Consider the following 18,541-nt stretch of genomic DNA (forward strand, 5'->3'; position numbering starts at 1 on the left):
TGTCTATTACTCTGTATATATTGGAAAATATCTATCAATGAAATGTGTGGGAATTTATTCATTGAAATCCATTGCAGTATTCTATAAGGGAAGCATGCGTGAAATCCATTCAAGCAAAAACAGCACATGATTAACCTACAATTTTGCTCAATCTTCTGTCATTAATTTTGTATTAAAGCTGATTTTATTTCCTTAGTTGTATACCGTAACAGCAACTTTATTTCTTCATTACCGTTACTTAGTTTCTAAAAATAGCTTGTCTATTACTCTGTATATATTGGAAAATATCTATCAATGAAATGTGTGGGAATTTATTCATTGAAATCCATTGCAGTATTCTTCTTCTATATGGTATCAGAAGAGCCACCATCAAACGAGTCACCGATCCAAGTTACCACCATGTCTTCCTCCTCTGATCAAAACCCAAACTTCAACCTCAATACACAACCTCCTTCCGTAGCAGAAAAACCTCTCATTGCCCTAAACATCACTGCCCAAATCAATGAAAAGTTGACTCCCTCCACCTTTCCTCAATGGCGTGCTCAATTTGAAGCACTCCTTATTGGCTATGACTTACTAGATTATGCCGAAGGCACCCTTCGGTGCCCCACTTCGACTGGCACCGCAGCTGATGAGCTGCGCAAGATCCATTGGATCCGACAGGATAAGCTTATCCTAAGTGCCCTTCTAGCCTCTACAGCCCCGTCAATCACCCCACTCATTGCTACGGCAAAGACCTCCCATGAAGCTTGGAAAAAGCTCAACAATTTATACGCTAGTCGCTCACGCACTCGTGCTATGCAATTAAAGGAGGAACTCACCTTAATCCAGCATGGAAATCGGTCAATCACGGAGTATCTCCATGCGGTGAAGGCCTTGGCTGATGAAATAGCCATCATTGATCATCCAATTTCGGATGATGACCTAACCCTTTATGTATTAAATGGCTTAGGTCCAGATTTTCGGGAAATCGCAGCACCGATCCGAGCCCGAGAATCCTCTCTCGCCTTTGAAGAGCTGCACGATCTGCTGGTTGGTCATGAAGCGTATCTGAGACGCTTGGAAGCTGCAACGCAGCACCTGGTTGCTTCCGCCAATTTCACGAAGACGAAGCATTTCGCACAAGGGGGAAATTCGTCGTGGCCCTCCAAGAAAACTGATTCCTCTCGTGGGCCTCGCGGATCCAGCCCAGGTCATGGCGCTCCATGCGATGGACGTCGCTCCCACGCAAGTTCTGGCAGGCCCAATAACTTCACTCGCCGATACCAGCCCAAAGCAAAAACAGCACATGATTAACCTACAATTTTAAGAGAAGGATGCCCAAGACGCTTGTGCCATCCATCAATAGAAGTACGTTCATGCACATTAGCAACTTTTTGGGACGGCACCATTGATTCCGGGAAGGTGTAGATGCCATTGTTACATGCTCCTTTTAGTAGAATCGCCCCCGTGATCTTGTCCTTCACAAGAAAATAGAAAGGATGAAATTCAACAAAGACATTATTTTGTTTAGTGAGATGATGAACGGAAATTAAATTTTTGCAAAGATTAGGAACACAAAGGGTATCACGCAATATAAAGGTGCGGTGAGGAGATGGTAAAGTCAAAGAACCAATGTGTGAGACTGCCAAACCTGAACCATCACCAAGGAGAACTTCATCAGTTCCATCATATTCGGAATGAAGAGATAAATTGGAGAGATCACCCGTAATATTATGAGAAGCAGCCGAATCAAGCAACCAATTTTTATCTTTTCCATTTGAGGTTGTGGCACAATTGATAGAGACATTCTGTGAATTAAATTGTGGACAGGCTTTGGCAATGTGACCCAACTGATCACAAAGTTGGCATTTGGGCTGGTATCGGCGAGTGAAGTTATTGGGCCTGCCAGAACTTGCGTGGGAGCGACGTCCATCGCGTGGAGCGCCATGACCTGGGCTGGATCCGCGAGGCCCACGAGAGGAATCAGTTTTCTTGGAGGGCCACGACGAATTTCCCCCTTGTGCGAAATGCTTCGTCTTCGTGAAATTGGCGGAAGCAACCAGGTGCTGCGTTGCAGCTTCCAAGCGTCTCAGATACGCTTCATGACCAACCAGCAGATCGTGCAGCTCTTCAAAGGCGAGAGAGGATTCTCGGGCTCGGATCGGTGCTGCGATTTCCCGAAAATCTGGACCTAAGCCATTTAATACATAAAGGGTTAGGTCATCATCCGAAATTGGATGATCAATGATGGCTATTTCATCAGCCAAGGCCTTCACCGCATGGAGATACTCCGTGATTGACCGATTTCCACGCTGGATTAAGGTGAGTTCCTCCTTTAATTGCATAGCACGAGTGCGTGAGCGACTAGCGTATAAATTGTTGAGATTTTTCCAAGCTTCATGGGAGGTCTTTGCCGTAGCAATGAGTGGGGTGATTGACGGGGCTGTAGAGGCTAGAAGGGCACTTAGGATAAGCTTATCCTGTCAGATCCAATGGATCTTGCGCAGCTCATCAGCTGCGGTGCCAGTCGAAGTGGGGCACCGAAGGGTGCCTTCGGCATAATCTAGTAAGTCATAGCCAATAAGGAGTGCTTCAAATTGAGCACGCCATTGAGGAAAGGTGGAGGGAGTCAACTTTTCATTGATTTGGGCAGTGATGTTTAGGGCAATGAGAGGTTTTTCTGCTACGGAAGGAGGTTGTGTATTGAGGTTGAAGTTTGGGTTTTGATCAGAGGAGGAAGACATGGTGGTAACTTGGATCGGTGACTCGTTTGATGGTGGCTCTTCTGATACCATATAGAAGAAGAATACTGCAATGGATTTCAATGAATAAATTCCCACACATTTCATTGATAGATATTTTCCAATATATACAGAGTAATAGACAAGCTATTTTTAGAAACTAAGTAACGGTAATGAAGAAATAAAGTTGCTGTTACGGTATACAACTAAGGAAATAAAATCAGCTTTAATACAAAATTAATGACAGAAGATTGAGCAAAATTGTAGGTTAATCATGTGCTGTTTTTGCTTGAATGGATTTCACGCATGCTTCCCTTATATGGCTAAAGGAATATAAATAAAATTATCTATATTAACTGCATTAAATTGTAAAAATTTAAATTTTGAGCTAAGTGATTTTAAGTACATTTTTAAATTTAAAGATGTACTGTTCATCATCAAAACTAATATTTTATTATAAAAACTAAAATCAATTTCTTTCCTACGTAAACGGTGTACAATATATAAAAGTTTGTTCCTTAAATAATAACCCAATCAAATTTGTGTAGGGTTAATACTACAAGGTTATAGTTACAGTAATTTTTTTTTGTTATAATAATATAATATAATTAGCTAAAAAATCTGATGCCCCATCTAATTCTAGATTAGCAAAAAAGTTGCCAATACTATCTCGAATATTTTTCGTTTAATCTTTGATTATTAATCGTTGGGTTTTCTTTAGATAGTATAATTGTAAAATATGAAAAAAAATTAAAAATATTATTATTAAAAAATAATATTATATTATTATTTTAATAAATCTAATAGTTAATCTAACTTAAGTTATGAATAGAGAGATTTTAAAATTATAAAAAATATGTATTTTTCGTTAAATTTTTAAAAATTATTTTAATGAAGCGAATGCGAATAATCCTGGTAAAGTTGGCAACAAAATCTCAAAAGTGGAACAAATCGATGCGTCAGCGACTTAGCGTGGGCCAAGAAGAGAAAGTACAGTACTGAGAGTGGTAAGCTTACACTCGCCTTTTCTGTTCGCTCAAGGGGCATTGCGCAATTGCAATTCGTATTTTTTTATGGGTTATTTAAGAATAGAAAAACCAGAATAATGCCGAGGCAAAATGTTTCGTGAATGGCCTACGGTCGGCCAAGTCATACTAATTACCCTCCACTAGGGACCCACGCCACATAGTCCCTCGGGCCCCCACACGCTCTTTCTCATCCCCTCTCTCTCTCTTTCTCTCTCAAAGACCGAAACATGAATGAATGAGCTGTAGGAGATTCCGTGTGTCAAGCTGTAATTGAAAGACCCTCCTCTCCCTCTCTTTCTACCCCTTTTCCCTCTCTTCGGCCTCCCCAAAACACTATATATACCCTACCTTCTTCTTCACTTCTTTCCTCACACCTACTTGTAATATCCATTATTTTCAGCTCCCAATCCTACTCTCAGTCACCCACAAGAATCTAGTCGTCATGGAATTTACATCCATGTTTCAGTTTTGCTTTCTAGCTTCCATTTCCCTCATCTTTCTTATTCATTATCTTATCAAATTCTACAATTCAAGTTGCCGGAAACTGCCTCTCCCGCCTGGCACCTTGGGTTGGCCTTACATTGGCGAGACCTTTCAACTCTACTCTCAGAACCCAAATGTCTTCTTTACCTCAAAACAAAAGAGGTTGGTATATACACCCAAGTCTTGACGTTTCACTTGATTAATTTGATATCTACTGGTTTTATTAATGGTGGATTTTTCGTTTTGATTCATAGGTATGGCTCAATCTTCAAGACCCACATATTGGGGTGTCCCTGTGTGATGATCTCTAGCCCGGAAGCCGCGAAATTCGTGCTGGTGACGAGAGCTCATCTCTTTAAGCCCACTTATCCTGCAAGCAAAGAGAGGATGCTGGGGAAACAAGCCATCTTCTTTCACCAGGGAGACTACCATGCCAAATTGAGGAAGCTTGTTCTTCGTGCCTTCATGCCCGAAGCAATCAGAAACATCGTCCCCGACATCGAAGCCATCGCCAAAGATACTCTCCAATCTTGGGAAGGCCGGTTAATCAACACTTTCCAAGAAATGAAGATAGTGAGCCCCCCAGCTTGAAATTTCCCTGTTAACTCAATAAACAGAGCGAAACAGGGCTCCTTCCTCTGTTTCAAATTGTGTTCTGTTGCCTGTAATCCTAACCAAATTTCTGTGTTCTTTTGCTTTGCAGTTTGCATTCAATGTTGCCCTGCTTTCCATATTTGGGAAAGATGAGGTTCTCTACCGAGAGGATCTGAAGCGGTGCTACTACATTCTTGAGAAAGGGTACAACTCAATGCCCATTAGTCTACCTGGCACACCCTTCAACAAATCCATGAAAGCAAGAGAGGAGCTTGCTCAGATCTTGGCCAAAATCCTCTCCACCAGGAGGCAGATGAAGCTCGACCACAACGACTTGCTCGGATCTTTCATGGGTGAAAAAGAAGGCCTTACTGACGAGCAGATTGCCGACAACATCATCGGAGTCATATTCGCAGCTCGTGATACCACCGCCAGCATTCTGACATGGATCCTCAAGTATCTTGGCGAGAACCCCAGTGTTCTTCAGGCAGTCACTGTAAGAATCCTTAACTAAAAATCAATGATCTTTTCATGACCCAGATTTTCAAACATCAAGAAAACAATGAGGAGTTCACTTACATTTTCTAGTGCTTGTGATTTTTTTTTTTTAACAGGAAGAGCAGGAGGCCATAATGAGGAGTAAAGAAGGGAGTATTGCAGAGAATGTTCTCTCTTGGGCAGATACCAAAAAGATGCCAATCACTTCAAGAGTAATCCAGGAGACACTTAGAGTTGCCTCAATTCTATCATTTACTTTCAGGGAGGCAGTAGAAGATGTAGAGTATGAAGGTCAGTTACTGCAAAATCTACCTTTAGTAAATATATTCTTCATTCCTTTGTACTAATTTGTGTTTGGAATTTCTTCTTCAGGATATCTTATACCCAAGGGATGGAAAGTTTTGCCACTCTTCAGAAACATTCACCACAGCCCAGACTTCTTCCCAGAGCCTGAGAAATTTGATCCCTCAAGATTTGAGGTAAATTTGGATTCAACAAAATGGATTCGATTTACTGATATATTTTACTTTCTAGAGCAAGATTCTAAATTGTTTTTGAATTATCTGACAGGTTGCTCCAAAGCCCAATACTTTTATGCCATTTGGCAATGGGATCCACTCCTGTCCTGGGAATGAGTTAGCAAAATTTGAAATATTAGTCATTCTCCATCACCTGACCACAAAGTACAGGTAGGTAAACTTCAATAATAGGATCAATAGTCTTTGGCCTTGTTCACCCAGTTATTATGTCTATAAAAGGCCAGCTTCTAAAAATAGCATTTCTTGGGAGTTTCTGCATGCTGACATGATTTCTGCATCAATTATTTGCAGGTGGTCTATGGTTGGTACACAGAATGGGATTCAGTATAGCCCTTTTCCTCTTCCCCAGGATGGTTTGCCCATCAGATTCTCTCTGAAGAGAGAGACTACTCCAGAAAACTAGTTCCAAGCACAATAATGACCTTCTATATACAGAAAGAAAGGAATCAACAATTGGTTTAATGAAGATCAGAAAAGTCATAAGCAACCAAATGAAGAAAGAAAAACTCCTCCATTAATTTTGGGACAAGACACCGAAAGGAACAAATTTAAATATTAGAATGCCAAAGGAAAAGCCAAGTGTACAGAAGAGCATTGTTTTTCTTTTCTTTAAAGGGATGAGGAGAAAAGTTCCTCAGGGTTTAGGTTGGTTTATATAGATCTAGGAAGGGTCTTGTTATCTGCTTACCAATATAATGTGCCGCAAGGCATCGGTTTTAAATTCAATGACCAAGATTTTGATTCCACGTGATTTGACAAGTTTGCGTTTCCTCCCTCTACCCGTCTCTGTTCAATGTTCATCACAGTAACCTTCTTATATATTGATGTCATCCCATTATCAAGCACTTTATTAACACTAAAATAGCATTGGCATCATAACTTATTCAAAGAATGTTACACGTTGAGAATTATGGAAGATGGATGAGATTGTAGATCGAGGCCAACATGAGTAAGAATTGAAGGTTGAACTGTAGTCTGCATGAATAAGAACTGAAGTCTTCGAATAAGTAAAATAGAAAGATCAAAATGCACTGTTTGGTTTAAGTGGAGCTGTTTTGTATATAACTGTTTGTAGTTGTGTCGTTTAGTTGTAAGTGGAAATAAATAGGACGGTGCCGTTTCGTGATTGTCGTTTAAGTCATCAAATGGCTGAACATGAAATAAATCTGTGTAGTTTTCATAACTAATTCATGCAAATTGATTCATTCGTCTATAAAAGGTAGCTGTAAGTTGGGAAGGAGGCCAACTTTGGTATTCAGTGTGAATCAACTCTATCTCTCTTTTTCTCACTATCTCTCTCTCTCTCTCTCTCTCTCTCTCTCTCTATCTCTTTCTCTCTTTAATTCTTGGAGAATTCTTCATATTCGTCAAGGGGTCCATTACAATTGGTATCAGTTGTCAGTGATGGCGGAGGGAACAAGATCATATGCACAGATCCTTGATTCTGTGAATCAATTGCGACAGCAACAAGAACGACAACAGAAGCAGATCGAGGATGCTATTGCGGTCCTGGCTTCGCAGCAAAAAACAACAAGGTTGGAAAGGGAATCTCAGGATAGGAAGTTTGCTGAATTACTGCAGCATCTTTCGAAGCCTCATAATCTTCAGTTGGAAGGTAATACACAGAATGCAAGAAATGGACAAGGTTTTCATCAATCAAGAGATGGTGAAACAGATGATGGTACGGGGGAGGTTTATTTCAGAAACATGGGTGACATATCTAATATGAGGCCAATTAAGCTGGATTTTCCAAGATTTGGTGGAAAAGATCCTACAGCTTGGATTTATCGAGCAAATCAATATTTTCTGTACATCAAGTGCCTCCTGGTCAGAGGATTTTTTTGGCTTCATTTCACATGGATGATGATGCCTTGGTGTGGTTTCAGGATGCAAGTGAGTTTGGAATCTTTCATTCTTGGGAGGAATTCATTCGGGCAGTGCAAGTTCGATTGGGTTCATATGCATATGATGATCCTATAGAGGCATTGACACATTTAAAACAGGTTCATTCTGTTACTGCTTATAAGACTGAATTTGAATTGCTTTCCAATTGTATTAAAGGCATTTCTGAAAGGAACAAATTAAGCTGCTTTTTAAGTGGCTTAAAAGATGAAGTTAGACTGCCTATTAGAATGTTAAATCCTTCTTCCTTGAATGATGCCTTTGGATTAGCAAAAATCCAAGAGCAATATGTTTGGAGTACAAACAGGTCATGGAGAGGTAATTCTAATGATTCTCAACAATCGAATGTGGGGGCTTTTGTTTTGGGAAACCCTAAGATACCTACTGATAAGTTGCCTTACCAGAAAATAAATGAGTCTCAGATACAAGAGAGAAGAAGGAAAGGTTTATGTTATTTCTGTGATGAGAAATGACAACCAAACCATAAGTGCACTAAACCAAGAGTTTATGTGTTGGATGGAATGGATATGGGTGAAAGTAGTGTCAATGCAACCGAGAAAGAATTAATTGTGGAGGAGATACATGAGGAACCTGAAGCTGCAGACCTAGCTTCCATTTCTTTCCAAGCTATGGTTGGGTCTCCAAGTACTAAAACCATGCGAGTGGTTGGGCATATTAATAAAAGGAAGGTTGTGATATTAATTGACTCTGGCAGTACCCACAATTTTGTGGATACTGCGCTCATGAACAGGTATGGGTTGGAGGTACAGCAAGGGCAGGCTATGCAGATCAAGGTGGCTAATGGTGGGATTTTGAATAGTAGTGCTAGAGCTATTGGGGTTGGGATTCAAATACAAGGAATCAGATTTTCTGCTGATTTTTTTTCATTGGCTCTCGGGGGGTGTAATGTAGTATTGGGAGTTAGTTGGCTTTCATCTCTTGGGCCAATACTTTGGGATTTTACAGATCTGAAAATGCAGTTTGATTATCATGGAAGGAAAGTTTGCCTTAAAGGGCTCACATTTTCTGCTATTAGTTTAGTAGATGATAAAGAAATTTCCATGATTTCTAAGGTGGATTCTAAGGGAGTGTGGTTGTGCAGCTTATGTTTGTGGGAGTCATGAAGAATCTGAATGATTCTTGTCCCTAAATATAGCAATTGTTAAACAAGTTTGAAAAAGTTTTTGATGAATCTACTACCTTACCTCCTCATAGGGCTCGAGATCATCATATTAATCTTAAGAAGGAGGCTGTTCCTGTGAGTGTCAGACCGTACAGATATTCTTACTTTCAAAAAACAGAAATAGAGAAGATTGTGTCTGAATTGCTCAAGTCTGGTGTGATTAGACCCAATCAATCCCCATTTTCATCTCCTGTATTATTAGTGAGGAAATCTGATGGCTCTTGAAGAATGTGCATCGATTATAGGGTGCTTAATGAGGCTACTGTTAAGGATAAGTATCCAATACCAGTTGTTGATGAGTTATTGGATGAACTCTTTGGCTCAACAGTTTTTTCTAAATTAGATTTGAGATCTGGTTATCACCAAATTAGAATGAGGGATGAGGATGTATCAAAAACTGCATTTAGGACTCATGAGGGACACTATGAGTTCCTTGTCATGCCTTTTGGCCTTACAAATGCTCCTTCAACATTTCAAACATTAATGAATGAGGTTTTTAAGCCTTTTCTTAGGCAGTTTGTCATCGTGTTTTTTGATGACATTCTTGTCTATGGTAAGGATATGGCATCCCATCTAATTCATTTGACCACTGTTTTGAAGACACTTGAGGCTAATCAATTGTTTGCAAAAAGATCAAAATGTCACTTTGCTTGTTCAGAAATTGAGTACCTTGGCCATTTAATCTCAAAAGATGGTGTAAGAGCTGTTCCAAGGAAGCTGGATTCAATGGTGTCCTGGCCAATTCCAAAAACTCTTAAAGCATTGAGGGGTTTTGTAATACCCCGCTTCCCAAAAAAGACATTTTAGAATTTTCGGGAAGCCAGTGTGCTACTACTAAACTTGAACTTAAAAACTTTTTCTTTTTAACAACGCGCCAGATGCAAAAGTTTTTATAAATAAAATTTTTTTTAATAAATACTGAAAATCCAAAATAGATTCTGCGGAAGCACTTATTTAAAAAAAATACGGAAGTCCCATGTGCTTATCAAAATAATTTATTTAAACTTTAAAGCATATAAATAATCATAGCATAATCTGTTTAGGCCTCTGCCTCACCTCCTGGAGTCAAGTCCTGTCCTGCAGTCTCATCCTCATAAATGTCATCACCTGGGGCAGTTTAAAAACATAAAAAATAAAGTAAAATGAGTCGAATACTCAATAAGCAACACATCATACAGTAAACATAATAAATATAAGATTTCTTGGAAAATGTGCATACTCACAAATGCATATGTAATTAACATGAATATGAACATGAACTTATTTTTCACTTATCATAGGCCGTTACCCACTATTGACCCCTGTGAGTTAGGGTTAGCGAATCTAAATAGATTCTGATTCTGTCCGTGGCCGCGGGTTATGGAATCCATACATAAGGAATACATATTGGGTGCACTACCAGCATGCATGACCTGGCAATGCAATATGCCCATAACATAGGTACCGTCTTCATATCATAATATAGGCCGTTACGTATTTTATCAAAATCATACTTGCATACTTGTCATTTCATACATTTCAAAAGAAATTACATACATACTTGTCATATCGTATCATAGATTTCAAATGAAATCGCATTTTTTCATAAATATCGTGATACATGTTCCCTCACATAAATTCATGACTTTTCATAGATAATTTTATGCATAACTCTCACATAAAATCATGACTTTTCATAAATGATTTTATGCATAACTCTCACATAAAATCATGCATTTCATAAATAATTTTATGAAATAACTCTCACATAAAATCATGCATTTAGGTATGTAAAAAGGGGCTTCCAATGAAGGGCATACATGCATAATATCTTTTATAAAAGGACAAGCAATTTACCGTACATACGTATAAGGATATGATCATGTTACTTACCTTGCAACGCTAATCTACTATTTTCAGCGCGTAGTCGATCGCTTAAAAATAAACACGAAAATTTTCATAAATTTCTAATTAAACATGTGACTTTATTAAAAACCTAAACTACTAAAATAGTCTATATTTCCTAAACCTAGATTCTTTCTAACACTAAAATATTCTCATCTTTTAATCCTAAATAGACATGGGTATTTTTGGAAAAACAACATATTGGGCATGGGCATTTTGGGAAAACAATACAAAGGGGCATTTTTGTAATTGTATCAATAACCTACGGAAACCTAAAATAAAACTTATATTTGTAGAGAAACAGAAAGCTCGAGAGAGAGAGAGAGAGACGAAGAGTGAGAGAGAGTTTACGGAAGAACAAGAAATGCCAAGAGGCCATGCATGGAGTGGGTCGGCGTGAACTTACAGAGTAAGGGTGGCGACTTGTGGTGGCGTGAGGTGCTGGGCGACACTCTCTGTGCAGTGTGGTGAAGACGTGTAGGGAGTTGGTGTCGTGGAGTGGCTGGGCTGTGGCTCACGGTGGGGAGAAAAATCCCCTGTTTTCGATGGTGAAAACAGAGCCTGTCCTTGTGTTGGTTAGGCAGTGGGCTGGCGGATTTCGCCGGACGTGGTTGGCTTGGCCGTGCGTGGGTACTGTGTGTTTCTGGACAGGGAGGCGTGGAGGCGTTTCTTGGTGGTTTCCGTGTGGGTGGTCTGGTTTATGGAAGGAGGCCAAGTGATTTTCTGCTTGACGTGGGGCTGGGCAATGTTAATGCACAGGTTTCCGTCGTGCAGGTGGCTGTTGGTGCAGCTTTGCGATAGTGCCTAGTTTGGGTGCTCTGTTTTGACGTGTAGAAGAAACTTGATTTCCTATGGGGAGGTTCTGGCCATGAGGTATCATGGGTGTGTTGATGGAAATATTGTGAGGAAGAGAGGATTTATAGATGAGGCGGAGGGAGATATCGTGAGTGATAAGGAGATTGGATAAGTTGGAGTTGGGAGTTGCCTTTGATCAAGGATTTTATTCAAGCTGGGAAACCAACTATATAGGAATACATGCACGCACGGGAAAGGGAAAGAACTTTTTTAAAACAATACACACTATCTAGAAACCTATCTTAAAGTATATCTCAATTTAATAAAATTAATCCTACTTCATCCATAAAATGTTAATCCAAAAAAATATATAAATATATAACCTAATTATCAAACCTAATAAAATATATGTGTAATTATCTCTAATGATATAGGATCGGGTTGTTACAGGTTTCTTGGGATTAACAGGATAATACAGGAAGTTTATTTGAGGATATGGCCAAATAGCAGCACCTTTAACTCTTTTGTTGAAAAAAGATGCCTTTAAATGGTCTAAGGCAGCAAATGATGCCTTTGAGGAATTGAAGAAGGCAGTCACGAGTCCTCCTGTTTTATCCTTACCTGACTTTAATAAGTAGTTTGTGGTGGAGTCTGATGCATGTGGAGTGGGAGTAGGAGCTGTCTTGATGCAACATCAAAGGCCATTGGCTTTTTTGAGTCAAGCTTTCAAGGGTAAGAATTTGAGGCTTTCCACCTATGAGAAAGAGTTGTTGACACTCGTTATGGCTGTAAAAAAATGGAGACCTTAGCTGTTGGGGCAGCGTTGTTAGAACTGATCACCACAATTTACAGTACCTCTTAGAACAGAAAGTGGTACAGATGCTCAACAAAGGTGGATTTCTAAGCTGTTAGGTTATGAATTCACAATTGAGTACAAGAAGGGAGTTGAAAACAAAGCAGTAGATGCTTTGTCAAGGAAGGAAGGCTTAAATGACACTACATTAATGACTGCTATTTCATTTCCTACTCCAATCTGGTTGGAGGAATTGAAGCAAGCTTATGCTTTAGATTAAAAGGTACAAGAACAATTGGCAGTGTTACAAGGAGGTTCTCCTCCTTCTTCTTCTGCATTTTCTGTTAAGCATGGGTTGTTATTTAGAAAAGGTAGAATTTATATCCTTGATAACCCTGAGTTGAAACTAAAAATTTTGCATTTTATACATGCTAGCCCATCTACTAGACATTCTGGTTTCCATAAGTCCCTACATCGAGCTAGGCAAGATTTTTATTGGCCTGGCCTTAAACGTGAAGTGAAATAGTATATAAGGGAGTGTGATTTGTGTCAAAGGAATAAGGTGGAGCTTGTATACCCTGCTGGTCTTTTACAGCCTCTTCCTGTACCTGCAAATACATGGACAAACTTGTCCATGGATTTCATTGAAGGCTTGCCAATCTCGAGAGGGTTTTCTGCCATCATGGTTGTTGTTGATAGATTATCTAAATATGCACACTTTATGGTCTTGAAGCACCCATTCACAGTATCTAAAGTGGCAGTATTATTTGTTGACAATGTGTTTAAGTTGCATGGCATGCCTCAGAATATTGTTTCTGATAGAGGAGCAACTTTTACTAGTTCCTTTTGGAAGGAACTCTTTAAGCTACAAGGAGTGACACTTTCCTTCTCATATGCCTACCATCCTCAAAGTGATGGTCAAACTGAGGCAGTCAATAAGTGCATTGAGCATTTTTTGAGAAGTTTTTCTGGGGATAGGCCTAGGTTATGGTTTGATTGGTTGACCCTGGCTGAATGGTGGTATAATTCCACTCCTCACACTTCAACAAAGTTGACTCCTTTTGAGGTGGTGTATGGTAGACCTCCAACAAAATTGCAATCTTATATACCTGGTTTGACTGCTAATCAAGCAGTTGATGAGGTTTTGAAGACTTGAGATCAGATTCTTTCTACTCTTAAGAGTAACTTGGCTACTGATCACAAGAGGATGAAGTTTCAAGCTGACAAGAAAAGAACTAAAAGGGAGTTTGCTGTAGGGGATTGGGTTTATTTGAGATTGCAGCCTTATAGGCAACAATCTTTGGTGGCTAGAAGAAATTTCAAGCTTTTTCCTCGTTTCTTTGGACCTTTTCAGATTGATCAAAGAGTGGGACAGGTTGCTTATAAGCTGGAATTACCACCAACCAGCTCTATTCACCCAGATTTTCATATTTCTTGTCTTAAGAAAAAGTTGGGTCAACATCACTCTCCACTGTCTTCCTTGCCCCCAGTGGATTTGCAAGGTGAATTAACTCTTGAGCCTGAGGCTATTCTGCAGCGTAGAATGAGGCAAGTTTATAACAGAGTAGTAATTGATGTGTTAGTTCAATGGAAGGGGGCTAGTGTTGATGATGCAACCTGGGAGCCATATTGGTCAATGTGTGATAAATTTCCTCACCTTGTGGGCAAGGTGCTTTAATGGCGGACAGTATGTTACACGTTGAGAATTATGGAAGATGGACGAGATTGTAGATCGAGGCCAACATGAGTAAGAATTGAAGTTTGAACTGAAGTTTGCATGATTAAGAACTGAAGTCTTTGAATAAGTAAAATAGAAAGATCAAAATGCACTGTTTGGTTTAAGTGGAGCTGTTTTGTATATAACTGTTTGTAGTTGTGTCGTTTAGTTGTAAGTGGAAATAAATAGGACGGTGCCGTTTCGTGATTGTCGTTTAAGTCATCAAATGGCTGAACATGAAATAAATCTGTGTAGTTTTCATAACTAATTCATTTAAATTGATTCATTTGTCTACAAAAGGTAGGCGTAAGTTGGAAAGGAGGCCAACTTCGGTATTCAGTGTGAATCAACTTTATCTCTCTATCTCTCTCTATTTCTCACTATCTCTCTCTCTCTATCTCTTTCTCTTTAATTCTTGGAGAATTCTTCACATTCGTCAAGGGGTCCATTACAAAGAAGGGTTGGCTCCACCACACAAAGGCCCCACATTTGACATTACAATTTGATTTTCTTGATTTTGGTACATGGGAAAGAGAAAATTTCAGCACAACAAAAAGACCAATAGATGCTTCTATATATCTCACAAGGAGGCCTGACTTGGAAATTAAAACACAACAAAGAGACGTTGGAGTATAGTATTGTACACACAAACTTCTTATTAACGTCATGTTTCGTATGCTTTTAGACCAGGTTCTAGCAACTTGGGTTTTCAAAAAACTGGCCTACGAAATGAATAAGAAAGAAGTTGGGAGAGGGCGGTCTTAGGGCCGGGGAGTCTCTGATGCCAAAGACAGTAGAGTATTTTGAAAGTTTGTAAAAAATAAGAGAGTCGAGAGCATTTCTCGTACTTGGGGATCATTTTTTAAACTAGGCGTCTAGGGGGACCGATCGTGTCTGCCCCCATGGAGCCCATGTCCATTTTTTATTGTTCCCTTTCTCAGGGTCCTTTAATGTGGCGTGCTTCTGCGATAATGTCATTAATGTGGCGTGTTGCTTGAGTAGTGGTGTCATTAATGTTGGTAGCTTCCTGATTGCTTTATTCTGTAGGCCTTGTTGGCCGTCCATCGATGTTCATTTGTTAGAAGATAAATGGTTTTCCATCTTTCCCGTTCTGCCTTGTACGAGTCCCCATCATTGCTTATTTTCCCTTGCAAGCGAGTTGCTTCATGGGCAAGTTTGGGCTCTAGGGCTGGGTATCAGGGCGAAACCTATTACTCTCGGTCGAGCGCCTAGTGGGCTTATAAGTGAGGGGAAATCCCCTTACAGTTACCCTATCAATTCCTATCGGACGGGTCCGATGGAAATTCTTCAATTCCTTGCTTGATTAATCAATTTTTACAACTACGACTATGCAGCCTTTTCTTTCCCTGGACGGGGAGTTATGGGTTTCTTGGTACTCACGTGTCTCATCTCTGATTTTCAGCCATATCCGAGTGGCCTTTTCGTCTTAACAAAATACCTGGCAACGGTCGCTTTTAGCTTTTATGGTTGTATTTCGACAGTTCTCATCGGCATTAAATGGCGCTTCTTCAGTCCCTTTATCATTAATTGCGTCAGGTAGTTACTTCTTTCTCACGTTGCATCATTGTATAGGCGCTGCTGGAATCACAACGATTGTGGGATTCTAGTACTCTGTGGGGCGCTTGGGTTATCTACTACCTCAAGATGTCAACCGTCGAGCTTGCCTATATAAGGTCTCCTATTCAATGTTTTGAATACCGTACCGGACACCGTACCGGTCAAGGCACTGGAACGAAATATTTCGATACCGGTACCGTTTCGGGATAGCGTTTCGGGATAACGTTTCGGGATAGTCGATCTATAAATAAATTATATATATAAATATATATAAAAATTATATTCCAAAATAATAGTCTATATATAAATAAATTATATATAAATACATATATATATAAATTATAAATAGTCTAATCTGAATTGGGGGTTAAAAAATAAGTTTATAGTTTGAAAAAATGAAAAACAAAACACAGGCCGAAATATCGGCCGGTACCGGCTGAAATATAGGCCGGTACAGGCCGAAATTGAGGTCGGTACGGCCAGTATTTTGGCCGGTACGGAACAGGTATAGTACCTGTACCGGCCGGAAGGCCGAAATGAAAAATTTCAACCGGGTATGGTACGAAATTTAAAACACTGCCCCTATTTCTCAGCAATAGGTTACACTGATGGCTTGGAAAGGATGAAGACTCATATCCTCTAGAATCCCCGATGTAATCTGAGGGCTCTGAGTGTGTGAGAGCTTTCCTCGGATGAAGTGTCCATGGAACGGGCTGCTCTCCTTGGGAGGGATCTAATTCTAAGTGCCTTTAGGGGTAACTCTGTTGGACATAATCCCGCCCACTAAGGGCTGATTCTCCTCAGTTGCAATTCGACTGGCTCCTTTGACAGGTCTTTCTCTTCTTTGATGTTCGAGGCTCCAATTTCAAACCTCCTCTTCCAAAGCTTAACCTCGCTTTTAGCCTTCATTTTCGCACATTCCAGCACGCAACACTTCTTTTTAAGCTCCAAAATAACCCTCTGATCGTCATCTCGCCCTCATGTCTTCACCTCCTCCAACAGTTTCTCATACCTCTCCACAACTGGTGGACGACTCTTGGCGGCTAATTAGTGGTTGCTGTCACCATACGGCCTAATTAGATGCCTCATTACATCACTTGTTGATTTTCTTCGAGGTAACCTCTGGTGTTATCGGCACGTTGTAATGATGGAGATCCTTGTCTGCCAATTCTACTGGAATATGATCTGATTAGACTTCGGTTTGCTTATGCCTCCAAAACTTTCTGTTGTATCTAGTTGACTTATGTTGTATGACATTGTAAGCTTGCACCTTTATGTGGTAACTTGCCACTTCACGTAGTACTTTGTTCATTGTAAGCTTACGGCGCTTCATGTTGTATTTTGTCACTTCATGTTGTAACTTGTTGCTTGACATTGTAACTTGTCCATTGTAAGCTTGCGGTTTCATATTGTCAATAACATTATCCTTTTTGCTTTCTGTTCATTTTTTGTGGCCATTTGCTTTTGGGGTCTCCCCTCTCTCTCTCTCTCTCTCCTCTTAATTGTCGGCATGGGAGTTTTGACACAGAGAATTTATAGGTCCCGTGTCGGGTGAAGGGATTGCTGTCATTCAGAGCTTTACAGTTCACCCTGCCAGCGTCGAACCCACCCCCGACAACCCCACCGACTGACGACTGCCCGCTTATATTATCCTCATTTGCCTTCGTTAGTCAGTTATCCTCTTGGTGCCTTTAGTGATATTGTTGACGAGGCCAATGTCTCTCCACTTTTTCTTTCAGCTAATTTCCTTTTTTTTTTTTTTTTTTTTTTTTTTTTTTTTTTTTTTTTACCGTCGATCTCTCGGATGCGCTTTACCCAGACTAATCCTTTAGCGTATGTCGTGCTTTATTTTGATATGCAACTAAAGAAAAGAACTGTCATTAGCGTATGTCGACCCTCATCTGTTGCCCTCCGCTTGGAGGGGATGGAAATCCCCCCTAAGAATAAAGTCGCGGTAGAGACGCTCTGGTTGACTCTTTGCAGGGGAAAGGTCGGGAAGCATTTTGCTAACTCACCTCTATGTCCCTCCGAGCAGCATCGTGGCCATAGAGTCGAATTAAATAATCTGGGTTGCTCTTTGCTATGACGGGGGCTGGGGTAAGTATTCGGGTGACTGGGAGGCCGGACCCACTCTCCATCGTGGGAAGGACAAGGTGGCCTCTGGCTCAACCCGTCCCTTTTCTTCTCGTAGGAGGTAGGTTGTTCAACCAGCTTAGGACTGGACCTGCTCCCGCCCTTTGACATTGCGTATTTAATTCGTCACTGAAAAATAAGTAGGCTATCATAACTTTATTCTTAGCTTCGTAGGAGTTAGAGTTCACAAACCTGGGCCCTTTGGCCTATGACACGATGTGCTTGCCGCTTTTTACCATGTTTTTTATGTCCGTGTTCCTTGGTGCAGCATTCGAGCAGTCGAAGGACTAGGCTTTCACTCCATCAGGGAGAGGCCAGGATGCCTTAGGCCAACCTGCCCCTTTAACCTCACGATGAGGTAATTTGGATGGCGATGTGACTGCTCTACTCTTTCGCCACAGTAAGGGTTAGAGTAAGTTTTCGGGTAGCCTCGGGGCTAGACACGCTCTCTGTTGCAAGAGGGATAAGGTGGCCTCTGGCTCAATGTGTCCCTTTCATCCTCTTAGAAGGTAGGTTATTCAGGCAGTTCGTAACTAGACCCGCTTCCGCCCGTTGGCATCATAGGGAAGGGTAAGTTTGGGTCAGATTGGTGCTGATCCCACACTTCGTCATAGCGGAGGTCGGAGTAAGTTATTCAGGTAGCTGGGGGTTAATCTCGCTCTCCTCCTGTCACACGGCGCCGATAAAATGA

General features: G+C 40.5%; 2 protein-coding genes across 2 annotated transcripts; both read left to right on the plus strand.

The window, feature by feature from the left end:
- Positions 1-348: 348 nt before the first annotated feature.
- LOC121235456 lies at positions 349-1,296 on the plus strand. Its single transcript, XM_041131803.1, has one exon. The coding sequence runs from the start codon at positions 349-351 to the stop codon at positions 1,294-1,296; it is 948 nt and encodes a 315-aa protein (XP_040987737.1).
- Positions 1,297-4,126: 2,830 nt separating this feature from the next.
- On the plus strand, positions 4,127-6,609 carry LOC121236040 (abscisic acid 8'-hydroxylase CYP707A2-like). Its single transcript, XM_041132534.1, has 8 exons — positions 4,127-4,396; positions 4,489-4,807; positions 4,938-5,324; positions 5,443-5,617; positions 5,699-5,805; positions 5,897-6,015; positions 6,157-6,321; positions 6,360-6,609. Exons 1-7 carry the CDS (start codon positions 4,194-4,196, stop codon positions 6,266-6,268), a joined length of 1,422 nt encoding a protein of 473 aa, XP_040988468.1. The 5' UTR covers positions 4,127-4,193; the 3' UTR covers positions 6,269-6,321; positions 6,360-6,609.
- The last annotated feature ends 11,932 nt before the right edge of the window (positions 6,610-18,541 follow it).

Source organism: Juglans microcarpa x Juglans regia, chromosome 6D (genome assembly GCF_004785595.1).
Source record: "Juglans microcarpa x Juglans regia isolate MS1-56 chromosome 6D, Jm3101_v1.0, whole genome shotgun sequence".
Classification (NCBI taxonomy): Eukaryota; Viridiplantae; Streptophyta; class Magnoliopsida; order Fagales; family Juglandaceae; genus Juglans; species Juglans microcarpa x Juglans regia.